The sequence below is a fragment of the Bradysia coprophila genome, unplaced genomic scaffold (genome assembly GCF_014529535.1).
Source record: "Bradysia coprophila strain Holo2 unplaced genomic scaffold, BU_Bcop_v1 contig_94, whole genome shotgun sequence".
NCBI lineage: Eukaryota > Metazoa > Arthropoda > Insecta > Diptera > Sciaridae > Bradysia > Bradysia coprophila.
In genome coordinates, this window is record NW_023504022.1 from 9891319 (window position 1) to 9916999 (window position 25681).

A 25681-nucleotide genomic window follows, 5' to 3' on the forward strand; every position below is an offset into this window, starting at 1 on the left:
TTCTTTTGCTCGCATATTTACGCTCGTGTAAATACTCCAGTTTTTTTTTTCTTTCTTCTTCAATTATTATAACATGGAGAAAAAGTTGATCGACTCGGTATTGGATTTGCTTTTTTATTTTATTTTTGTAAAGTAGCAGTATGGGTACATTTTTATGTTTTATGAGCTTATTATACCATAATAAGTACACACGTAATTGTTTTTCATGGATTAAATGAACAATTTTAGAAGAAAAAGAGCACAATTATGATTGTTAAGATTGTTTGACGAACTTCGTAGAATTGTATCGATATATAGAGCTTTAAGAGCGATCGGCTTATAGACAGAGATGTAGGTATTTCATTAGGGGAAACATCTTCAGATTTAATGCTATAATTTGACTATATTTATACATTCCAAAACTTCGTTGTAAATAGGATTGTGAGTGAATTTGGAAAAAAATTCTTTATAAAGTCTTCCGTCCATCTAAAAGTAATGTCGGTCCTTCTAACAGCGATGTACATTGCGACCGAAAAAGTGACTTTGTCGACTGTGCAATGTTTGCAAAGAAAAACTAAAATTTTTGTGCTAGTCGTCTTTGTTTTCGTGTTTCGTCCCAAACGTCTTTTGTAACTTGCGAAATTAGAGGTTTTTTAGAATACGTCGCGACGCGTCGTAGTCTTGTCCTTACTTTCCATATCTCGTAACAAAAATGCTGTTTCAAAGTCATGAGCGAGCATACATTGTAACGTAAAACGATTAGTCGGGTCATCAGGCTGTGTACAGCACAAAACTAAAATCAGGTGTAAGTTACACACTACAAGCTTTATGAGTTTGTGTAACATCCAGAGGCGCAGACTTTGGTTGTGGTCATGGGGGGCAAAGGTAGAAAACTTTTTTCATATCTACTTCCCAATGAAATGTTCAAATTGTCCTGTCCCGAGGTTTCCCCATAAATTTCTAATACTCGGCGCCACTGATAGTATCTGCAGTACTGCACCGACATTATTTTCCTAAATTGTCCGACTCAATTTGGGTGAAAGTATAAGGTACCGTGCTAAGGTAAATAATCAAGCTTTGGTAACTGTTTTTTGACAAGTGCCGGGCTGGCATATCGGAGCCGAATACGAGGTAAACAACTACACAAGTCAAAATAAACAGTTTTCAGAGCAAGTTGCTCAAAAAGACCAAATTGAGATCGCAAAATGTTCCCGAATTAATAATTCACATTTCAAAGCATGTATGCCATTTTATTCGAAGTACCATCCGGATTCCGGAAGGCTCACATGTAACAATAGGTTACATTGGATGCTACGAAAGTAATTCATTACATGAGGTAACAATTTTGTGATAAAAGCAAACTGACATGTGTGTTTTTGAGCCAATAGCTTCGGTATCGGTCTTTTCGCCAAATTACAAATTCACTTTTATGTAACTCATTCACTCAAATACACACGAGTGAGTGTGCGAGTATCACAAAGTTGATTCCGACGTAATGAAGTACATAGCAGTATCCAATGTATCTAAAGAAATTTCGAGAAAATCTACAAAATTCGTGAAATTTCAAGAAAACATTTTCGCAAAAGTATGCTCTGTATACAGTTCCGGAAGTGTCGTAGTCGTAGGTCTATGTAAAATAAAATGTCATCAGTTTCCGCACGTTAATTCTTACCAATGCTTAATGGGATTGAATTGACGCACTATTGCAACATCAGGTTGTGTAATAAATCCATTTTTATGCATGCAATTCAAAACGTAACAAAGAACTCAATTTTCACTGAAAAATTGCACATATCCGAACGTTCTGAATCAATCAGACAGAATATATCTATAATTAAGTCGCTACACAGTGTGTAGTACACACGACTGTTTCAAATTCTCTTATCTATAATGAACTTGAAAAATAATAGAATGGAGAAATGTTACAATGTTTTCTGAGTCTGGTACTACAAACTAGCAAAAAAAAAACTTTTTGAAATAGAAAAACTCTCAAGACACTTACCGTATTGCAAACCCGTCATACCATCTTTACTACACTTCACTTATCACATTAACGATTGCCACTTAAATTACTCGGCTGCGAATTCAATTTTTTATTTTATTTAAACCGTAAATCAATGACGACTTTAGAGGTAATAAAAAAATCGCTATAAAAGCGGCACTATTACAACCAGCCGAAAAACAAGCAATATCTTGACTTTGCAATGTTTTGAATACAATTTTTATCAACTCGACGACGAAAGCAGCAAAATCAAACTAAATTTTTCGAAATGCACTTCGTTTATTCTAGCCCGTCACCAATATAATGTACACCAACCACACCGCACCAGAATATAACAATATTTCATTTGAAAAAAAAAATGTTAATAAAATGCTGATGTTTAGTAACATTTATAAAGACTTGGACTTTAATTTTATACTATAGAATAGAGTACTGGTGTACGAAATGAAGGAATAAACACAAAAAAAAATAATTGTATCTGTTTTCAGTTTGTAACGAATAACGAGAATTGATGTATAAAATAATGGCGTGGGTCAAAAACAGAGTCAACGGGTCAACTGAAAAGGTTGCATAGCAAAAGGTCATGGACATAGGCATTACATGTATACTTTTAATGTTTTGTATGACGAGAAGTAAAGAATATTTTTCGTTTTTGTTTATTTCCATTTCGTAATCTCTGGCGTTTCGTATGTGGGAATGTTTTTAAAGTTCACTTTTATGTTGAACTCAATTATCTTTTACTGGTATTGAGTTTTAGGATATAAAATACTCTTATTTCAAACTGTGAAGTTGAGGAACCGTTCGCTGTGCTTATCACTCGATTTTAATAATTTGACAAATATATTTTTGTGAATGTATTTTCTCGAAACAGTTGTTAAAAATGAAAGAACAGTGCCGAATCATTCGAAAATATTTGATAATTTTCGGTATGTGATAAACGGAAGAATCTGCAACAACTACACTGTTAGAAACGTGGAAATAGATTTAGTTCTTTTTTGGAATTAAAATTTAATCCTTTGGGAATTACTTTCATTCCATTTCGAATTGGAAAACTAATTTTTTTAGACGTGTCGACATCTACTACGTGTAAGGAGGCATTTTTTATTTTTTATCAGAAATGAGAAATCTTTGAATATTATGTAAAAATTGCTTTATGAAATTGGCGAGATTTGAACCCAGGAATAAAGGAATAGAGAACCAATAACAGGAAATAGATGCGCCAATGGAGGCTGGTGGGACAGAGTTTGCTCGAGTAGTTTCCACCTCAAGCCATAGTTCTCTTAACGAATACTATCTCCGACATGTGATGAGCTGTGTGTTCTGTTTTTAGATAGATTAGAGATTTGGCAGGCTCCTCTATTAGATACCTAGATCAAAGATCCGTTTGCCTATATTTCCTGACCATACTACTTCTATCAGGGAAATATCCCAGTTTTTGATAAGAAGTCGTAGATCCTCTTGGAGTTCATAATACCCGAAGATTACGGAGATTGGTGTAAAGTGGACAATTCATTAGGATGATGTACACTAGTCTCAGGTGCCAGACCATAAGAACAGATAGCGTCGATAGACTATATTTCTATGGAGATTATCGTAGAACTTATTTCATTTCATTTCATTTCATTTATTTTTCATAAAAATAAAACACAACAAGTGACCTGCGTAGCTCCAGTTTGTAACAATTCTAAGGAGCTACTTTACAGTGGGCCGTAACTCACAACTCACAACTGGACGGAATAGCTTTATGTTCTGTTGTTGAAACTTCTTAAATAACAAGAAGTAATAGATTCAATAATTCGATAAATTAGCAATAAAAGCGAAAGTAAAAAGTTTAAAGAATGTAAATCAGACGTAATTCGCTTCAGCTGTTCACATAACCTCACTGTCTTACAAGATGTTTACACGGTGAGTTTCCCGATTATACTTCCACTCATATTTCAATTTACATCTCTAGTTACAAGATTCGGTAGCCCTTCCATTCGTACGGATCGCCTATGATTTCTTTTTAAATATTAGGTACCATAAGTCTTGATGGAGATGATAATGACTGTCTGTCATAAACACAACTAATGAACTAATGAATTGAGAATGGACTAGGCATGGGCGATAATGATAATGATTATCGATAATCGATTATCGACTTTTTAGCCCCGTACGAAGTACGAAGGGGCTTATAGGATTACGATGCCGTGTGTAATTGATGGAATTCGAAGCAGACGGTAAGGGCAAAGTGTTTGCCTATGTTTATAGATGACGAATCTGCAATAAAAATTTGGGCCGTCTGTCCGTCTGTCCGTCTGTCCTTCTGTCCGTCTGTCCGTCTGTCCGTCTGTCCGTCTGTCCGTCTGTCCGTCTGTCCGTCTGTCCGTCTGTCCGTCTGTCCGTCTGTCCGTCACGTCGATATCTTGAGTAAATCAAATCCGATTTCAAAAATTTTTTTTTTCCCTGAAAGATAGTCGAAATAGTGAGGCTAAGTTCGAAGATGGGCATATTCGGGTCGGCCCTTCGTGAGTTAGGGCCACCTAAGTGATTTAGGGTCTTTTGGTGATATTTATGGCAAAATAAACGATGGAAATGTAAATGACACGGCAAATGATAGGTATTGTCAATACCAATCCAGGAAAAAAAAGTTTTTTAAAATCGGGTGAGTGGACCGTGAGTTAGGGCCTTAGAAGTGAAATGCTACTAGGGCCCTATGTGTATTTTACATAGAACTCAAGTAAATTTCATCCGTTTTTCGTAATTTTTGTTTCATTTGAAAGATAATCGAACACCGAATAGAATGTATTTGAAAAAAAAAATAAATTTGGGTCCTTGGACTAAGGTCGCTACTAGGGCCCTATGTGTATTTTACATATAAATCGAGCAAATTTCATCCGTTTTTCGTAATTTTTGTTTCATTTGGAAGGTAATCAAAGGCCGAATAGAATGTTGTTGAAAAAAAATTAAATTTGGGTCCTCGGACTAAGGCCGCTACTAGGGCCCTATGTGTATTTTACATATAACTCGAGCAAATTTCATCCGTTTTTCGTAATTTTTGTTTCATTTGAAAGGTAATCAAAGGCCGAATAGAATGTTGTTGAAAAAAATTAAATTTGGGTCCTCGGACTAAGGCCGCTACTAGGGCCCTATGTGTATTTTACATATAACTCGAGCAAATTTCATCCGTTTTTCGTAATTTTTGTTTCATTTGGAAGGTAATCAAAGGCCGAATAGAATGTTGTTGAAAAAAAAATAAATTTGGGTCCTCGGACTAAGGCCGCTACTAGGGCCCTATGCGTATTTTACATACAACTCGAGTAAATTTCATCCGTTTTTCGTAATTTTTGTTTCATTTGAAAGATAATCGAACACCGAATAGAATGTTGTTGAAAAAAAAATTAAATTTGGGTCCTTGGACTAAGGCCGCTACTAGGGCCCTATGTGTATTTTACATATAACTCGAGCAAATTTCATCCGTTTTTCGTAATTTTTGTTTCATTTGGAAGGTAATCAAAGGCCGAATAGAATGTTGTTGAAAAAAAATTAAATTTGGGTCCTCGGACTAAGGCCGCTACTAGGGCCCTATGTGTATTTTACATATAACTCGAGCAAATTTCATCCGTTTTTCCTATTTTTTGTTTCATTTGGAAGGTAATCAAAGGCCGAATAGAATGTAGTTGAAAAAAAAAATTGGATCCTCGGACTGAGGCCGATACTAGGCCCTATGTGTATTTATACTCAATAAATTAAAATTTTAGGGCTATTTGAAATTTTTGTTTTATTTGAAAGGAACGTCGTACGGGGCTTCGTAATTGCGCTATGCGCAATTTCTAAGATGTACACATTACATAATAATTTTACTTTAACTACTTTAACCGGCGCAATAGGCTTACGGTCAAAGTAGGGTGACAGACGCACTAGGGTCACGTACGCAATAGATATACGGGTTTGTACGGGGCTCAGTCGCAGCAAACGCTCCGACTGTTCTGATGGCTCGTTTTATCGAAAATTATCAAAAAAATATCGATAATCGATAATTATTGATATTTTGATAATTATCAAGATATCGATAATTCGATACATCGATATTTCGGTCCGAAAATCCGATATTTATCGATATATTTTGATATATCGGTATATTATCATGAATTTTCAGATAAATATCAAAATATCGATATTTTGATAATTATCGAATTTCGATATTTTGATAATTATCGATAATTATTAAATTATCGATAACGATATGATTAATCGATTATCGATAATTTCTTTCGATTGATATTATCGATAATTTTGAACGTCTCCCATCCCTAGAATGGACATGAACATAGAGTTATACTTGAGAGGTAATAAGGTGGCGCTGATGCTAATCACAACACAAAGATTACCTTACTCTAAAGTCAGAGATTTTGTATCAATATGCACAAAATACAAGTGAAATAAATGAGGTTTGGAATAGAAATCTAAATTTTTCAAATCAGGTTTCTTTTCAGCATATCTGAAACTGTGGAACTGACGAGTTTCAGGTTTCAGTTGAGGTCGAAATCAGTAGGCTTGAGCCAAAACAGGTCTAACTTGATTCCGAAGTAACAGAAGTTACCGCACCAATTATTAATTAATGATCTGTGAGTAAACAGAGAATGTAATTACACAATTAATTAATCTTTATTAGAAAAGATAAAAGATACAAAAGTACAAATAGCTAGAAAATTATTCAATGTTCTGTTCCTAGACAGTGATCTTGGCACAAACAACAGTTCCTAAATACAAAAATTGAAAACCACCACAAGAAACACTAAAAATTAATTTAAATGTTTGAAACTCACGAGATGGTGCGTTTTTGACGTGCCTTATGCACAAGTTGTGCACTTGATGGGCTCGATGGTTACTGTTTTAGAAAAATTTAATAATTTTAATGACGGTACTTTTCATTCAGCTTGCATTCATCTACTGGTATATGCACTTTTCATAAAAAATAAAATTAAATATAAATCTAAACATATTAGAGTGCAGTGCATACACACAGTGCACATTGTAAATAAAATGCAAGTTGATGTGGCTTTATAAGCATTATCTGTACCTATATAGTGTATGTAATGCGCATAATAAATGTATGAAAAAAAAGATGAGAAATAAATAAGTACTTACCGAAACGGTCAGGCTTGACCTGCGAAAAGGTCACTGCTCACGTGTGCAGATATGTTTTATGAAGTAAGTATAAGGTGCAGTGAGTGTATGATCAGTGCTCTAAAACATGAATTGAAATTAAAATATAAAAACCATCGCTTATCGTCATGACTACAAACGTGTAAAGTTTCGTTCGAGTATTTTTATCCACAACGTGCAGTAATAACACAAGCTATTGAGTTGTTCAAATATAATTAAGAACTTAAAAAGATGGAAAAGCTAGATCTACTTTTCTATAAAGGACACGGAAATGCATTCAGGCCGATATTTTGTTTCTTAAGAGATCTAACTAACAGCTTTTCTTCGGCCAATAACAAGCAGTCTGGATCTACGGCTTAACATGACTCTCGAATACTTCGAGGCGTGCAAATACTCTCGAAGGAAAGTTAGGAATTGATATCTCGCCTAGACCTTAGGACGTTACCAATCGCTAAAAAATTTGAATGCGTAATTATCTGACACGGGAATCGAACCCGGATCATTTTGGTAGAAGACAATTGCTCCATTATGTCGACCATCAGTTCAAAAAAGTCAGGAGCTCCTAAGAACTCGTCAAAAAGATTCGAGACATGAACTTTGGTAAGGACAAAGACTTTATTTCCTTTGATGTGGTGAACTCCTTCCAAAACATCCCAGTTATAGTCTGTTATCTGTTATCGACGTCAACAACAAAAATACACGATGGGCTCAGGCCTGGTTTTACTTATCTAGCAAAATGTAAAGTGAAACTAAATAAGTACAAGATTTGAAATGCAATGAAACGAAGTGGTAGCCGCGATATCCAGGATTGTGGGAAATTTTTGACTCCCAAGAAATCGAATGATAGGTGGACAAACATGTGGGAAATGTATATAGCCGGATGTCAGTTTTACGTTTTCGGTTCCAGGGAAGAAAACATTTTTTGCGCAACTTTGCAAGGCGATACATTATACAAAGAAGCAACAGATTTATTCGTGTCGTGATGATACACAAATGACGTCACACGTCACACCATAATTGGTGTAATGGGAGGGGTTGTATAGGAAAACGTAACAATTCTAAGAAAATTCGGTCGATTGTGATTCATTTAGCACGACGCAGTGGTAAGAAGTGTAAAAAATTCAAGAAAATACCGTGAGTCTCGCTGCGTGACATCATTTGTGTACGGCCCTAGGGCTTGCCGCTTATGAAAGGTTAATTTATTCAATGTGATCACACATCATGGGGAATATACATCGACTTAATAGCTGTAATTGAAAATTCAATCATCCACGTTACATTCCTCCCCATATTCCTCACAGTGTTTGATTTGGTTATTGATTTCACCGTTCAGCCTAATTAATGTTCATATCAAACACTGGATGATGTGCTGCTTTCTGTTTACGATGTTTACTAATAATAAAAACTTTCTAATTACAAAAGACTTGAAATTAGTACAATTCTTCGAACAAAACTTCTCAATAAATTACACACATTTTCAAATCACAGACATAGTCGCTGTATAACGTGAACCCAATTAAATAAAGGTCAGATGGCAAATGTTAAGATATTCCGATTTAGTTAAGTCGTTTTAAGTTTTTATATTTTATAATCAAGAATTAAAATGTCATAAAGTGCAAAAAGTTATCGATTTACAAACAGTGTTGGTAAACGAAAATATACACAACGCGCTAGGCTGAATTTGATTTCGTTCTCGTTTCATTTGGCATAAATGAAATTGAATTTTAAATGTTTTACTTACAGAGATCGTTTCTTTTAGTTTTAGACCTATGCCGTTCTTCTTTGGCATGAACCTTTTAGACAGCTCTGTTAACCCTGTGCGTTATTAAAAAAAAAATCCTCGCAAGCAGTCAAGGGGAGATGTTAGAAATACGTAAAAAGATCCTGCAAATTCCATTCTTTTGCCCTTGCATTTTTCCTTATGAATTTCGGTTCTAGAACATAGTCAATGCTAAAGAAGATTCGGATCATGTTATCTATTCGGTATCGGGGAATCTGGCACACGGTGTCAGAAGTACGCACTCTTCAACTACGTAAAGGTGAACTTTCGCACGCAAGCTTAATGCTTTAAGTGTTTTTTAGCCCTACTGAATGACTCCTTTTACACAATTTTGGTATCGAAAAATCGCGTGCGAGTTCACCTTTTACGTAGTTGAAAAATGCGTTGTTTTAGCACCGTGTGCCAGATTACCCTACGCCATCTATTCATAAATGTCTTAATGTTAATCTTGTGTCAGTCATCATAATAAATCAAATTTTCGTGAATTTTCTCGAAACCAAGAAAATTAAGAAAACAAAATGTACATATTTTCTGTATAATTGCGATTTTCCTAAATTTTACGATTTTCTTCAGTATTTTTAAATTCAAAAAAATCAGTAAAAATTCGTGAAATTTCGTTTTCTTCATTTTCGTTTCTACAATTTCTTGGTTTTTTATGAAATTTTTCTCAAAGAGTGGTTGAATCACGGCAGAGTATAATAAACCAAGCAGGAGAGGTTCATTTTCGAAACGTCAAATAAGGGACCTAATACACTGTATGAAAATGAATCAAATGACCCAACTGTATACTAGGTCACGCAGATCGCCACTTTATTAGATACGCGGGACAACACCTTTTCCATACAAACATAACTACACGGTCAATATCGTCAGGAACGATATTATCGTTTTTTAGACGATAGTATCGTCTAAAAAACGATAGTATCGTTTTTTGGACTATAGTATCGTTTTTTAGACGATAGTATCGTCCAAAAAACGATAGTATCGTTTTTTAGACGATACTATCGACTAAAAAACGATAATATCGTCTAAAAAAATTTCATCCAGGACGATAATATCGTCTAAAATTATAAATTTTAAAATATTTTCAGGACGATATTATCGTTTTCTTGACGATATTATCGTTTAAAAAAACGATAATATCGTTTTTAAACGATAATATCGTTTTTAAATAAAAATTCTAGACGATAATATCGTCCTGGGCGATATTATCGTTCTGGATGGTTGTTGAAGACGAAACACAAAATCTTGTAGATAAACACCTTTTTATAGACGGCAAATATATATTAAAAATAGGTTCATTTGGTTCCGTAAAGTTAAATTTTATAATAGAAAAATTACACAGACTAATTATGAGACGATGCGAGAAAAAAAAATTAACTCCTAAGTTCCGACACCGTTCCGGCGCCCGGCTCGCATTGCGGCCCTCCGCTTCGCTCCGGGGCAATGGGCCGGATCGCTCAGCGTGTTAAAACGCTTTTTATGTACAATCTAAGTTGGTATTCATTTCGTAAAAAGATGAATTATTTAGGGACGAACTAAACGCCTTTTTTAAACACTGATGTGTAGGTGATTTCCTCTGACAATTGTTTTTTGATATTTTGGAAGAGAATTCGGTTCTTGCTGCACCTCTGAGTAAAATTAAGTCCTGGACAATATTACCACCCAAAACTAAACGATAATATCGTCCTGGGTGATATTATCGTTTTTTTAAACGATAGTATCGTGCTGGACGATATTATCATTTAAGAAAACGATAATATCGCCCAGGACGATATTATCGTTTTGGACGATATTATCGTACAGAAAACGAAAATATCCATTAGATTTTCTAGAACGGTAATATCGTCCAGAAAACGATAGTATCGTTTTCTGAACGATAATATCGTCCAGAAAACGATACTATCGTCCAGACAATATTTTAGAATTTTCCAATTTAGACGATATTATCGTCCTGGATGAAAATTTTTTGGACGATAATATCGTTTTTTTGGACGATAGTATCGTTTTTTAGATGATAGTATCGTCCAAAAAACGATAATATCGTTCCTGACGATATTGACGGTGTCGAAATGTCCCGCCACCAAATTATGTAATACAGTACAAATCACATTTTCAACTAATAGAATCCAATTGAAGTTATTCAATCCACATGCGATATAGACGTTATAATACATATGTAAATGTCGTAACATAGGTACTGCATGTGGATTGAATAAGGAGAACTGGATTGTAACTTCTTATGTTTCCTTTTTTTATTTTCTGTTTCTTTCCTTAAAGAATAGACAATGTAGCTCAGTAGCTCAGCTCTTACTTTTTCTTCTTACTTTGTCTCATTCGTCTCTCAGCACAGCTCTGCTACTAGCATGAACACTGAATTGACAAGTGTCAAATTTGGAGGCTTTAGTGATTCGAGCTACCGCTTAGGATTGTTTGTATTGTATGTTTTAACTCAAACAACGAAAACAAGTCACCTATATGTATAACAGAAACGCAGTGCCTATACTACTGTGATTTCATCAGCCTCCGAATATTTTCTACGTTCGTGCTAGTGGCAGTGCTGTGCTATCAGCCAATTTTTTGGCGGTGTTAATATCATTCAATATTTCATTCACATTACAATAATGCAGTCTTCTTTTGTAGATACTTCAGTTGGGGGTATTAACAGCAGATTTTTCACGAGTGAAATGAAGGAGGAATAAAATATAAATGAAAAAAATGAGTGTCAATTCAATTCAATTAAAAAAAAAAGAAAAATTTTCAATTCTGGCAAATTTTCTTAAAATTCTTGATTTTCATTAATTTTTTAGAAATTCTTGGTATTTTAGAAAAAAACAAATCAAATATTGATTGAATCTATTACTTCTTTTGATCAATAATTTTTCGACAGATCCATACAACATCTTCTACTTCATTAGATTTTAACATAAATTTTCCTATAAAATATTACAATAGGAAAGGCTCATCGTTTATTTTCATCGTATCTGTCTATAACAGATGGCATAGCCGTTAAAAGATTGCAATGCACGCAACATATATAGTTTTCCCTATCGAACGCACAAGTTTTCAATACACCTTACATAGAGGATAGAGGAATGTCAAATTTAAAGGAAAGGAAACTTTACCCTGGACACAAAATTAACCTAAGAGTCAAGTCACTATGGTATAGAAGAGTTAAAATGAACACGAAAGAACATAGCACTATGTGCAGCGCGGAGAAATAACGATGATTTAGCTTCCTACCTGTTCTACGTAATTTATTATTAATGTCAGTCGTTACAAATTGAGTTCACCACTCCTTGATAATAACGATTAAAATTAATTTTAATAAAAGTAAATCTTAATCTCTGCTGCATTTGTTAAACAAAAGACCACCCATCTAATAAAGAGTAGAAAATAAAATATGAAAAAAAAAACAATTCCTAAAACTCGTTTGTTATTTGCACAAATGAAACGAATTTTTCTAGTAGCGCACATCCATTCCATTACACCGAAAACAATTTGTTTATAATCGCATTGATACATTACAATATTATGTATACCGGTCGAGGTTCTTCTATCAAAATACGAAAAAAAAGGGAAGCTAAAATATATCAAAAAGAGATTTCCAACGAAAGCGCAACACACTGCCAAGACACCATTGCATTTATTTTCATTTCATTTTATGTTTTATTGAACAAGTAAAGTGCTTCTTCTTCCATGTCGGAGCTATAAGTTTAAAAACAGAAGATAATTATATACATTCGACCGTGATGTAAATTCTTGATGAATGGGTACATAGAGGAGGTTTGGATAAAGCGTATTATTCTTATTGGTAATGGAACTTCTGAGGTAGAAGAGAAAATCTCATATTCGAACAGGCAGCAAAATATTATTTTATAAATTATAATGCAAGTTTACATATATATAAATTTTGCGTTGGTTTTTTAATTGAGTTCACGATATTAGTTGAAAATATATCTTTGGCTTTGATCGGATTTATGTTCCTGAAGTTATAGATATTTTCAAGAGTCGTTCAGAGATTTGCAATGGGTAAAATGTTACATTTTTATAGATAAATGCCGGCGAAGTAGGAAAAAAACTACTTACCAGAGAGCTACCTTTTTAAAACCCACTCTAATATTGCTATTATACAAAAAAAAATGTCGAACAAAACAAAATAACCGACAGATTAAAATCAAATGTAAAGAAAGGAAAAAAAAACTTTAATTTGACAAAATAATTAGTTTTGTTCACGTTTTGACCGTCGTGACTTTTAAGCTGACTTTAACGTGAGGAAATAATAAAATGTAACACCAATTGGGTTCAGATATATGCATAGAATAATATGTAGACAGCTAATAGTGTTCATATTCAGTTAAAGTTTTGATCTCCAGAACACAAAGTTGAAAGACAGTATAGACGTGAAAACTTATTACGTACCGCATTTAGATGTTCGATTATCAATGTTCAATGAGCACACGCAACCCATTTGAATGGAATTGAAAATAGTGAAGGAAACTCAAGTTAGATTGGACTGGAAGTGATGAACTCTCCTCACTTTAAATGAGTGACAGTGGAAACATTCAAATACGGAAAACACATATCACCAATATCATTGTGTGGAATCTACTACTTCTTTTGATGTAAACATTTTTACAACAGATTGAAATAAAATCTTTCCATAACCTTAGGGCCTGAAGAGTTCAAACAAACATTTTGAACAAACAACTATATTAAGAGAGCGTTATCACTTAAGTCATCAGATCCACATCAGTGGTCATAACGAATTAAATTTCTGTTTTATAAAAGGAGTAAAAACGCCAGCACCGAGGTTTGTTCACTGAAAAATATGATAAAATTTACAAATAATCGATACAGTGGCCGACTTTCAATTTTGTGCACTATTTTGAATCAGCTGTTTGACCAGCTGGTCCATGTAAACAAACAAACTCAGTTAATTTTATAATCAGGAGTTAGATAAAAATAACAGTAAAACTAAAGATTCGTTGTTTTTTAATGCAAATGTAATGCGTCGGTTGACATTTCATCCCATGGATATAAAAAAGTAGAAAGTAACGTAGCGATACGGTGCAAAATTTGTAAATTTAATTAATGAAAAAAAAAACAATTTTCTATGAAAAGATATTGTTTTGCATGGAAAGCATATTTCATATGGAAAACATGTCTCGCATGGAAAAACATGTTTCAAATGGAAAACATGTTTCGCATGAATAACATGTGGCGAATGGAAAACATGTTTCGCGCGGAAAACATGTTTCACGTGGAAAACATGTTACACATGGAACACATGTTTCGAATGGAAAACATGTTACGGATGAAAAACATGTGTCGAATGGAAAACATGTTTCGAATCGAAAGTATGTTTCGTATGGAAAGCATGTTTCGTATGGAAAGCATGTTTCGTTTAAAAACCATGTTTCGCATGGATAACATATTTCGCACAGAAAACATATTTTGAGTGGACATGGACAACCGGACAACCCATTTTCTAATTTATTGAACTTCATAAAGTGTAACAAAGTGAATAGCATTAAATTCTTTTATGTGAATCTATAGAAGGTATACCTTCTAGTCTGTTTATTCCATGGCAATCATGTCATCAAACTTCTAATTGGTTCTTACTTTTCCTTTGAATTCCGACGATTAAACAACTCGTGGTGGTCAAAAGTTTTGGAGAGCATTTGTTTCATAACACAGATTTAGGCATTGAATCAGTGTTGAGGAATTTCGCGCCGTGTCATTCACAATAACCCACAAAGTGACATTTTCCTTATACAAAATGTGTCATTTTGTCAATTATTGTGAATGACGCGAAATTCCCAGCAGCCACAGCTGAATCAAAATAGTGCACAAAATTGAAAGTCCGCCACTGTACAAATCGAATGTTTTATGGATAATTATAAGTTGATATTTACCGATTATTTATCATTCGATATTTACCTATTATCGATAAAACATTCGAGCGATATCGATTTTTTGAAAATATCGATAATCAATTTTTAAGGAAATAATCGACATCTTATCAATCGAATGAATTATGAGACATGCCAACATCGCAGCAATGAAATATGTTATCACACTTCCGGTGTCAATATCTCCTAATCTATGCCTTTGATTGTAAATCTTAAGCCATCATATCAATCTTGCATCAGAAGTCATAACGAAGGCATTCTCTGTTTTACAAAAGGACTAAAAATACTACATATCTTTGTATGTTTCCGCACTTCCCTTTGTAGAGGTATCCGAATCTTTGCATTCGAAAATATTGTTTTTTACATTCCTTTTTCAAGAATTCGACTTCGACATAACTACCTAGCTAGCGATGTATTTCAATCGCTATTCATCCTAAATTACGCCAGGCATAAATTAATTGGCATAAAGTCCTAGATTTCCGATTTCCTGGTAGATTCACCTATAAGAAATTTAGCACTCTCCTCCTGTTGGGATGTTAGGGGCATACAAATTTCAAGTAACACTACTATTCCTCTGCTGATAGCTGCGGAAAATTTCATGCGTGACAGCATCGAAAAGGCAATTGACGTCTGACTGTGTAAGACAATTTCTTCCACCCAATTTGACCAAAGATTTTACGTTATCCCACACAAAATTTTGCTAATGCGGTTCTGGAAGTTCGGTATTTCAACTTCAAAAGGTCGGGGTGCAGGATTTATATTAGAAATTGATTTCAATTTGATTGAAGCTTTTCAGTCCTTTTATTTTCTAAATTTTTTCGCGTTCGGGCTTACGTATCTTAAGTCATCAATACGACATCAGTAGTCATAACGAAGAAATTTTCTGTTTTACAATAGGGCTACAAATGGCATCACCAATCTGTGGAAGTTTGTACATTTTCAGTGTTTGCTTATCGCAAGATTCCTAGAAGATAGGGCCAACTGCACAATTTTCGAGAGAGCTAAAATTATTTTTCGGGCTATGAGAAGGTCGTTGCTTGTAAATCGGCGTGTTATAAGTTGAAAAACTGTAGTTTCTGTCTTAGTATTAATACTACATGTGGCATGGAGAGATAAAATTTGCGTATATCTGTACGCAGCATAATATTGTTTGTCTCTTTAATATAACGAGTGCTTCCGTTGGTTACTTTTCGTAAAAGTTTATTAACAAATTAGTCAGTCCATTACACGGAGAGATACCGTTTTCCGTCAACGACTACTACTCCCACAGACTTCATTGGGAGACTAATATCTTGATTCTAATCCAGAGGGATTCCTAACAAAAACGTCTACCAAAATCGACGTATTTTCTACTCAACCTTTTCATTTGTGCCTAGAAAGTTGTTCGACCCTACAGGGCAAAAAAATTCCCCGACGCTTGTGTGGCGTCCAATCCCCCATAAGATCCTCTTTGTGCCGAAAGTGCATGAAATTACCTTTCAACTGACACACTACATGTTTCGTGTACTTCCACAAGTGTCGAGGATTTTTTTTTTTGAAAGCAGTTTGGGTATCTAGGGTCTAGGCACAAATAAAAAAACCGCTGTGAAAAGCGTCCGATTTCGGAAGGCTAATTTTTAGAAAATATGTCCAACGACCGATAGCGACCTTGAGTAACGGAAAAGGCACACAGATAGATTTGTGTTTTGTTAAAAATATTTTATTGACTGGGTTAAATGATGCAAAAAAATACTGAACAAATATATAATTTGCACAACTAACTGATCGAAAGATGAGGTGAACGAAGCTCTTAATACAAAATTTGTGATCTAAATTAGCATTTTTACTCAGTTACAGTTAAAAAGAAAAATTAATGCAAAACTTAAAACATTCCGACAAGCGCCTAATCATCATCCTGATCGGGTGCCGGTGCTCGCACCTTTGGCCCTCCAGCTCTTTTCGCCATGATAATTTGATCAATTTTCAAAATGGTCGTTGCCGCTTCCACAGCGTATTTGATACCCCAATATTTGGCGGCATAGGTTTCAACGATCGATTTTTCGTAGCAATTCACCGTCGCTGGTTGTTCGGAATCAATATCGAAACCGTTGTACCACCGACTATTCAAATGATCCTCATACAGTTTCTGCACCAACTCTGTACCGTTCACTCCGCTGTTATCAGCCAATGCTTTTGGAAAAACATCCAACGAGGTGGCGAACTTTCGCACTGCGTACTGTTCCAGTCCGGGAAGAGTGTCTGCATATTCAGCCAAACGATGAGCCAATGCAAGTTCAAAGGCTCCACCGCCAACGACTAGTCGTCCATCCTTGGTCAGGGTTTTGTATGTGTTCACACCGTCATTTATGGCTCGTTCAATGTCATCCATAAAATTGTCGGTTGCTCCGCGAATAACAATGGTAGCGATACGGTTTTTGCCCTCGTTACGGAATGCAACGATACCAGTGTCTCCAAGTTCTTCAACGACGACCGAATCGCAATAACCCAATTCTTCTTGTGTCGGTGCTGTTAGGCGCGGCAGAACGATACCATTGACGGCTTTCGACAAACGACGTAAATCGAATTTCGAATTCAATCGCACAGCCATGATGCCGTACTTGTTGCAATAATGCAGTGCCATGTCACCGAATTTAGCGCCGGCAACGATTACTTTGCATCCAGTATCGGCAATGGCTTTGATTTGTTGCTCCAACAGATTTTCCTCACCGCGACTGAACTTCATCAATTCGTCGGCCGTTTTGATGAGAACGGTTCCTTTGGTCTCTGTTTGAATGATGTCCACCGGACAAGAGTACAAAGCGATTTTGGCCGATGCAGCACTGGAGACATCCCCTTCAACAAATCGCTTGAAGACCATTCCATTCACGATTTCCGACTTCATTAAACTGCTGCCGAGAATCTTACAAACTCTAATGTTGTCGACGTTGAAGTGGTCCGTGTATATGCTATTGCAGGCTCGGTAAATGAGATCGGCGATGAAGTCTTCCTGGCCATATTGTTTCGACATGACTGATGTACGAATGCAATCTTTGACTCTTGACTCCGGTTCTGTCTTTGTCGCTTGTGTCTGAAAATACCATTAGACGAAACGTTAAAAAAACGTTGGCCGGAGATTTCACAAAAGAGCACAACTTACATCAACCGTTTCGCAGACAAATGATGGCAAAAGTTCCACTATTCGCTCCAAAGCCTTTTTGTATCCATCAGCAATTTCCGTGGTAGTAACACCCAATCGCAGCAATTCTTCGGCATTTTCCAGCAAAGCACCAGCCAAAATAATGACGAAATTGGTTCCATCACCAACTTCGTGCTCTTGCATCTGACTAGCCAACACCATCAATTTAGCGGCTGGATGTTCAACATCAAGTTCGTTGATAATTGTGGCTGCATCCGATGTGACAAATTGCTTTTCCAAATGGTTTATAACCATTTTGTTCATTCCATTTGGACCGTAGGCGGATCGTACACAATGGGCGAACTCTTTGCAAGCGGTGATGTTACGGTAGACAGCTTCTTCGAGACCACTGTACATCTACGAGTAAATGTTATGTGTCAACAGTGTTTTCAAACCTTTTCCGGCCTAAATACAATCTCTCCGCAAACATTTTGAATCTCACGTGAGTCATTGCATGAAAAGCACCGAGCACACATCAAAAGGTGCAAGTTTCGCATTGCAATTTGTCAGTGAAATACACAAAAATTGCGACAATCATGAATGTGCACACAAACATTATACTTACACGAGCACCATCCTTTAACATTTGGGATACACCCGGAGCTTTTGGAACCGACAAAGCCATTATTTTTCACAGACGTTTCGCTTAGATGTTTGTACAGAAATCGAGATCCTAACCTTTACAATGAATAAGAACGTTCGAGTAATTCCACTGATGTTTTGCTCAAAACGGAATGAAGGCGTTTGATGTCGATAAACGTGTTTCTGAACAATAATGAGCAAAAGTGGGCATCTCCCTTGCGTGTTTATTTTCATCGAGTAGTTGTTATATTTTGAACGTTTTAAAGGCAAATGTTGCACTTTAAATCAATTAAAATATAGACCAGGACCCGACGGACAATTTCATAATAATTTTAGAACAAATTGCGGGTGCGTTTTACTGCCTTGACTGAAAGTCAGGGTCTTACATAGAGTTACACTCGAGAGGTGCCAATGTGGCGCTGTCATTATTTGAACATGGTTGGATTTTTTTATCGGTTGGAGTCGGCGTTACGTAACGCCGACTCCAACCGATAAAAAAATCCAACCATTTTGCACCCACGGCGAATAAACAAAACAAAACATTATTTGAACATGTCTGGTTTCCCACGTATTCCTGTGGTTTCCTTTGATCGACAGCGCAACCATGCCACCTCTCGAGTGTAACTCTATGGGGTCTTACGTCGATATATCCAAGGTTCTGAAAGAACAGGTTAAGACACTCGCGAAGGCGGATGAAAGGGGTGAAATCAAATTTGTTAAACGCAATCATTTCATATTATTGTTTGAAAAGTCAAGTTGGAATTGTCATATAAAGTTTCTCAAACCTAGTTGGCGCCACAGGAAAATTTGGATTCCGCCGCCTTCGTGATCAACTCGAAAGTGTCTTAACCTGTTTTTTCAGTACCTTGGACATATCACTCGAAAATCAGTTGGATGAAAATACATTAATAAAATGACCAAAAACCTTATAAATATGTGAAAATGTTTGTCACACGATAACTTGATAACTTCTCAGAAACGTTTTTTTTTACTCGATGAGGAATCAAACATCTGAGGTTAAGTTCATAGATGGGTCTAGATGGATCTAGAAGTTATTTTAAAAAAATGGGTGTCTTGATAACTCAAGATGAGTCATAACAGAGTTGGTGATCTTAGCGATATTCAAACTCGAAAACCGAAATTTTAGGTGACGTCATTTCAGTAAGTCCCCATAGCGAAATGGGACAACTTTTCAGCTAATAATTAACGTCAGAGCGAAGCGAGGGCCGCAATTCACACACGCTTCACATTTTTATTGAAAAAGTAGAGAAGAAATACGCCAGGATTTAATCATCAGTCGTTTCAAGTAAGTCACAATTTCCTTTTTATTCTTAAAATTAGTTTTAAATACGAATTATCAGTTATTGAAACAGATATCCCTTGATCTGAACCTGAATTTCAGGTCGACCTACGAATATTTGAATCTGAACGGATGTGACCGAATTTACCTGAAATCTAAAAATCATAAGTTTAGGTAAATCAGGTGAGATTTTAGGTATACCTAAAAAAATCGCAGATATACCTGATGTCTGACCTGATTTATCTGAAGATTTAAATCAGGTAAATTCTGTTATGATCATGACCTGATCTGTTCCGAAACTTTATTGAGCATTGTATGAAAAATCGAGACAATATTGTGACATTTTTGTCACAATGGCCGTGTGATTAAGAAAATCAGTCAGTCAAAGGACCTGACCCACCCAAAAGATGAGACTTATTCTTTCATTCCATTCCAATGCTCATCTAAAACAATTTCTGTATAATTGGCACTCATTCCTGCTGTATTTTGCCGTCGTATTATCAATTTCTACCGATGTACCATGTAGGTTTGTTCCAAGTATAATACTGTAAGCACGAATTTTCACTGACCGAACGAACACGATTTCATCCACAGAGATAGTTTTTCATATAAATATAGATATTTTGACAAGTTCTCCAAGGCAACTTAAAATAAACTGGTCTTCTGTCCTCTCGCTCTCAACCTACCACGTTGAAATAAAAGCAAATACTTTGACAAGTACCCCAAGGCAAGTTATAATAACTAGTATTCGGTTTTCTCGCTCTGATCATAACAGTCTATAGGCAGAGCCCAGAGGATGGGAAGGACTAGGCTAAAAGAAGGAGAGGGACGAGTCTTCTTTTAGTTAAACACATTTATTTAGAAACATCAAACGCAATACTTTTATGAGTCAAAAACCAAATGACAACCACTCGCAATTCATCGGCCTTCATCGGCATTCCGCAATTCGGTTGTAAATATTTTCATTTCACTTCTCGTACCGGGATTATTACATATTCGACTATCTTGCGTATGTGTAGTTTTTGTGGGCCAAAAAAACTTTTTTTTTGTTTTTATGCTGAGCTAGCAAATATTTTTCCGTTGAACTGAGAACATAAATAATTTCTTGTGTCAAAACATAATCTTTAAATATTAGCAGTAGTAAACACAATTCGTGGGCAGCTATTTTATTATATGAATGAATGAAAGTGAGACGTGTGAGAACCGAAACAATGAAAATTATTACGCAGCCGATTCTTATCAAATTTGAAAAATGTCGGCCTCGTCTAAAAATAAACATTTGATTTAGTGTAAATTCTGTAATTCGGTAGTTTGTTGTGACATCGTGAAAAAGGGAGAAGTGTGTCGTCGAAATAGTGTGTCGGTTCTGTGAAAGAATGGCAAATTCAGTGTCGAGTAAATCCCGATACAGACGACGTTTGGCTGCTATATCATTTTTGTCAAACATATCGCTGGATGGAACATATCGTGATACAAAACTAGGGCCTTCGATATTAGCAAAAAAAGACAGGAAAGATGAACGTGACACCACTGAAGATACGGTTGACGACAGTGATGTGCCCGAGATTGTACCGCATCGTTCCAAACACTTAACTGGAAAACATAATTTCATTCGATCCGGAAAGAGTCCCGATCGCATGTCGGACAGTTCGGATTCGGATAGTGTCTTGCAATGCATGAGAGATCGGTAAATGTTTTGGACTATTGCAAAGTCGATTTGTTCGAAAAATTCGATTTGTTTTATAGGTCGTCAACCATTCAGGCCGATTCAGTGGAACGTCGAACTCGATTAAATTCGATATCAAGCCGGAACGCCAGTTTTGCCAAGCGTCAATTCTTCTCGGAAGACAGACGGAGTGAGAATGTCCACAATAGCAGCACGGAAAGCCTAAGTATAAGTAAGTGTCAGCATCGTTCATGGATTGAATGAATTTCTGTCCGCGACGGTTCTGATCTAATTTTCCCTGATCGTTCAATATGAAATCATCATTTCCGCAGACCGTACACCACGAAATGTCCACATTACGGAGCCGAAGCAAGTAAAATTCGTTGTGCCAAAGAAAAACTATAATTTTAAGGACAATCGCATCGTGATGGTGTCAAACAAGCTGCCATTTTTCGTCTTTTCCTCTATTCCGTTCAACAAAGGGAAAAACGGAAGGTAACAGCGGCCCGAAGTTTTGCAGTCAAATTTTAACTGCAAAAACGACAATTCATTTCTAGAGCTGAACTCCTCCGGAAAGAAGGTGCCCGTCGGCGTAACACATCGGGAACGAGACCATTGTCAGCCATTAGTGATGCTCCGTTCGATCCATTCGATTTGTTGGGGATCGAGAAAGGTGAAAACGGTCAGGAACTGTCTTATGGTCACCTGCTAGTACCGTCAAGACATTATCAGAAAGACAAGAAACACGTGACGCAAGAGACTGCAACATTCGACGTGACCAGCACCAATGCTGTAAAGAATCACGGTGTTGCTCGGTAAGTGTAGTCTTGTGTGGACGTGCACCACACCTATGTTTACTTTCTGTGGTTCTTCTTCACAAAAAAAAAACAAATTCATTTTATTGACGCAAAAAAGAAACGAAAAATCATTTTTTCCATTTTCACCGAATCCATTTCCACAGGACTAAGGTCATAACTTGGCAAAAGCGTAACAAATGGTAACTAATATTTGTATTGAGTGTTTGATTGGTTACACACACCGATCTTACCTAAAAAAAAGCTATTGAGTGTTTTCATCCTTTCACATCTAACATTAATGTTTGGTTGTTTATTTGGTTTTAGTTGTTGTTATTAACCGCATGTATACAAAATCTTACGATGATGGAAGACTGCTCGAAGTCTTCGACACAGAGTTAGACTTTCCAATTATCCGATCTTATTGTCACTAGGCAACACAGGTTTTGTGTACGAATGGTGACATAGTGCGTTGGATAGGTCTATCTGTCCTAAATAGGAAACACGCATCCGTTGGTCCCAATGATGACTGTGGTTCCACCGCAGACACTTCACACAAAAAATTAAAAAGGAATGGGAACGGGACAGTTGTTGGTGTTTTTAGGTTGCCGTGAGTTCAGATAACCACTACAAAGGCCTTCACTACCTATCATTAGTACAATATCGAAGAAAGACAAAAAATTACTCGTACAAGTCTACCTACGATATGGAGATATATGGAGTGGTTATTTGGGCTGACTACACCCTAGATACCTGTTGCACCAATAAACTTTTCAGTTCCCAAGACTTTTCAAATTCTTGTGAAGCTGCTGCAGTTGATACCAACGGATGTGTGATTCGTACTCAAGCCACCAAGACCTATCCAATGCACTATGTAGCTATTTGTGCCCATTCCAAAAGTGTCAAATTGTTGCCTAGTGTTACTCATCCATTTCCATCCTATTTTCCCTTGTCAATTTACGTTAACTACGACAGTCAGAGGCAGTTAAATTTCAACATGAATTTGCTTCTTCTGTTTTTCAGCTGATCCATACATACAATCAAAAATGTTTATATGGTTAAAGATAAAGCTGCTACACGCACAACCGCATAAAGACGGTTAACCAGTTTTGATTGTTTTTGTGGATCAGCTGAAAACCAGCTGAAGCAAATTCATGCTGAAATTTCGCTGCCTCTAACTGTAAATATGTTGTGCAGTAAACTAAGGCTGGATCTGGTATTTTAAATTTGTTCACAACATTTACATGCGACTCGACCTTTCATTGCAAATAGCATCTGCTCTGCTATCTATATTGTCGTCGTCATTAAGAACATACACATCGCACTACACATTGTAAACTTTTCATAATTCTCTAAAATTCGACATTACAGCTTCAGTCAGGGCCAATTTTTATGATTTTTTTTAGAAAGTTTTCCATAATTTCGAGAGATTTCAAGACTTAAGTTCTTGAAATTCTCGAAATTCTTGAATTTTAGAGATTCGACAATTTTCCATAATTTCGACAATTTTCAAGAATCGATTTCACGAAAATGGGCCCTGGTTTGTGGCAATCTTCTTTTATGAATTCTTTGTAAGGGTATTCAGGAACTGTAATCCAACTATGCTATTGCTATCTCTCAGCCTATTAACTACGGATTCATCGAATGTTCACCCTGATTGATATACTTAACTGCGTGTTCGATCGACTTGTGAATCAATTAATGTTTTTGTCGAATGTCTAAATCGACCGTTGTCACAACATTGTAATATAAAAACAGTCCACTTACCTATGCATACCCTCACAACCTGCAGAAGATAATCGTGTTTACATGCTACGTAATTAATTGAAAATATTTGTTGTGATTTGGTTACGATAACTACAAGCAAATGCGTAATTACTTGTAAAACGGTTTGAAGCTCACAATGCCAGTTTTGATGTAATGTGATTCCACAATTTACTGATTATACAATGGCTGCCATCTAAAAACTGGCTTGTTTTAAGATGTTCGCCACTGTATGAACAACTTCACAGAATTTATTTTTTTTTAAATCCCGAAAAATCGCAAGAAATTTTGAGGATTTTTTTTGCGAACTTTTGAGAATTTTAGGGAATTCAAATTTTTTCTAAAATATTCCCAGCTCTATACGTAACCTCTCTCTCTCTCTCTCTCTCTGTATGTTGTTATTCTAAAAATTGTATTATTGTGTGTGAAGGAGTGTAAAACTGTATCGAAACGTACCGGGTAACTGCTCTACACTCACTAAATGATTGAATTATTATTCAGGTGTTACACATATGACAATACAACCAGTCGCACTGCAATCAGTCCAACTCAACTTCCCAGCGAACCTAAACCGTCCGATACGGAAGAAAATGGTGAAGTTAAACAACCGGGAAATGTTACGGTAAATTTTGAAATTTTGAATTGTCCACGATGGAATGAACCGAATGATATGACTGAACATTTTCTACCTGTTAGTATTCAGCCAATCTACTGGATGATCCCGAATTGATTGCCGGCAAACATCGTACACTGTTAACCTTTACATCCTATGTGACGTCGGTTATAGACTTCGTCAAACCTTCCGATTTGAAAAAGTGAGTCGAGAAACGTTTGTCGTTTCATGTGCTGATTTTGAACGTTTTTTCAGAGAATTGAACGACAAGTTCCGCGAAAAATTCCCCCACGTTCAGCTGACATTGAGTAAGCTACGCAGCATCAAACGAGAAATGCGACGAATTAACAAAATGGACAGTCGCATCGATCTGCTGACGATATCCCAGGCCTATGTCTATTTTGAGAAGTTAATTTTGGCGAATTTGATACGCAAAGAAAATCGGAAATTGTGTGCTGGAGCTTGTTTATTGCTGGCTGCGAAACTGAACGATATCAAGGGCGATGCGTTGAAGAGTTTGATTGAGGTGAGTTCGATTTTTAAAGTAGAAACAAGGCAGGGAATTCATTTTTTTCGCTATTACAGAAAACCGAAAGTCTATTTCGCATCAATCGCAAAGAGCTAACGGCATCGGAATTTGCAGTGTTAGTGGCTCTTGAATTTAGTCTACACGTTCCCATCAGCGAAATCTTTCCACATTATCAACGTCTTCTATACGAATCGTAGAATTTGGAGTGTAAATTATGAACTGTTTTGTAAGTAAGTTAAGTTTTGCAGTATAGTATTTTGAGACAACATTGTGTCGTTAATGCGTTAAGTTTGTAGTAAATAAGACAATGCTCGTACACCGAAATTTGAGATAATAAGCGGAGGTTATGTGAATATTTTGCAGAAATGAATGTTTTTTCAAACATTTTCGGCTTTTTTATTGTACAGGATCCACAGGACTCACTTAGAAAAAGA

General features: G+C 36.0%; 3 protein-coding genes and 1 long non-coding RNA gene across 7 annotated transcripts in view; 2 read left to right on the forward strand and 2 right to left on the reverse strand.

Moving 5' to 3' along the window:
- The window catches only part of LOC119085373 (transcription factor mef2A), a 59844-nt gene extending 57603 nt beyond the window's left edge, over positions 1-2241 (reverse strand). Inside the window, exon 1 of the mRNA XM_037195756.1 lies at positions 1982-2241. Within this exon, the coding sequence (XP_037051651.1) occupies positions 1982-2000 (19 nt within the window). The 5' untranslated portion in view covers positions 2001-2241. The remainder of the gene's footprint in view (positions 1-1981) is intronic.
- A 577-nt stretch (positions 2242-2818) lies between these two features.
- LOC119085374 lies at positions 2819-19453 on the forward strand. Its single transcript, XR_005089290.1, has 3 exons — positions 2819-2829; positions 8771-8775; positions 19338-19453. It is a non-coding gene; the product is annotated as an uncharacterized LOC119085374 (long non-coding RNA).
- Positions 16502-18725, reverse strand: LOC119085372 (T-complex protein 1 subunit theta). Its single transcript, XM_037195753.1, has 3 exons — positions 18565-18725; positions 17961-18356; positions 16502-17891 (listed from the first exon to the last, which is right to left on the reverse strand). The coding sequence occupies exons 1-3, from the start codon at positions 18622-18624 to the stop codon at positions 16707-16709; spliced, it is 1641 nt and encodes a 546-aa protein (XP_037051648.1). The 5' UTR covers positions 18625-18725; the 3' UTR covers positions 16502-16706.
- A 1393-nt stretch (positions 19454-20846) lies between the features above and the next one.
- Positions 20847-25633, forward strand: LOC119085376 (CDK5 and ABL1 enzyme substrate 2). 4 transcript variants are annotated; one of them, XM_037195759.1, is made up of 9 exons: positions 20847-21568; positions 21628-21779; positions 21880-22042; positions 22105-22362; positions 22509-22544; positions 24607-24721; positions 24802-24920; positions 24974-25244; positions 25304-25628. In XM_037195759.1, the coding sequence occupies exons 1-9, from the start codon at positions 21258-21260 to the stop codon at positions 25442-25444; spliced, it is 1566 nt and encodes a 521-aa protein (XP_037051654.1). In that variant the 5' UTR covers positions 20847-21257; the 3' UTR covers positions 25445-25628. The 4 variants fall into 4 exon arrangements, with proteins under 4 accessions (XP_037051654.1, XP_037051653.1, XP_037051656.1 ...); XM_037195758.1 differs by having other exon boundaries at positions 20848-21568; positions 24607-24727; positions 25304-25633; XM_037195761.1 differs by lacking the exon at positions 22509-22544 and having other exon boundaries at positions 20848-21568.
- The last annotated feature ends 48 nt before the right edge of the window (positions 25634-25681 follow it).

Coding starts and splice junctions, on each gene's coding strand:
- LOC119085372 (XM_037195753.1), bottom strand. CDS start 18,624: ATGGCTTTGTCGGTTCCAAAAGCTCCGGGTGTATCCCAAATGTTAAAG. Junction 18,357..18,564: donor TGTTAAAGGATGGTGCTCGT/GTAAGTATAATG, acceptor ATTTACTCGTAG/ATGTACAGTGGTCTCGAAGA. Junction 17,892..17,960: donor TTGTCTGCGAAACGGTTGAT/GTAAGTTGTGCT, acceptor TGGTATTTTCAG/ACACAAGCGACAAAGACAGA.
- LOC119085376 (XM_037195758.1), top strand. CDS start 21,258: ATGGCAAATTCAGTGTCGAGTAAATCCCGATACAGACGACGTTTGGCT. Junction 21,780..21,879: donor CACGGAAAGCCTAAGTATAA/GTAAGTGTCAGC, acceptor TCATTTCCGCAG/ACCGTACACCACGAAATGTC. Junction 22,545..24,606: donor TGGCAAAAGCGTAACAAATG/GTAACTAATATT, acceptor ATTATTATTCAG/GTGTTACACATATGACAATA.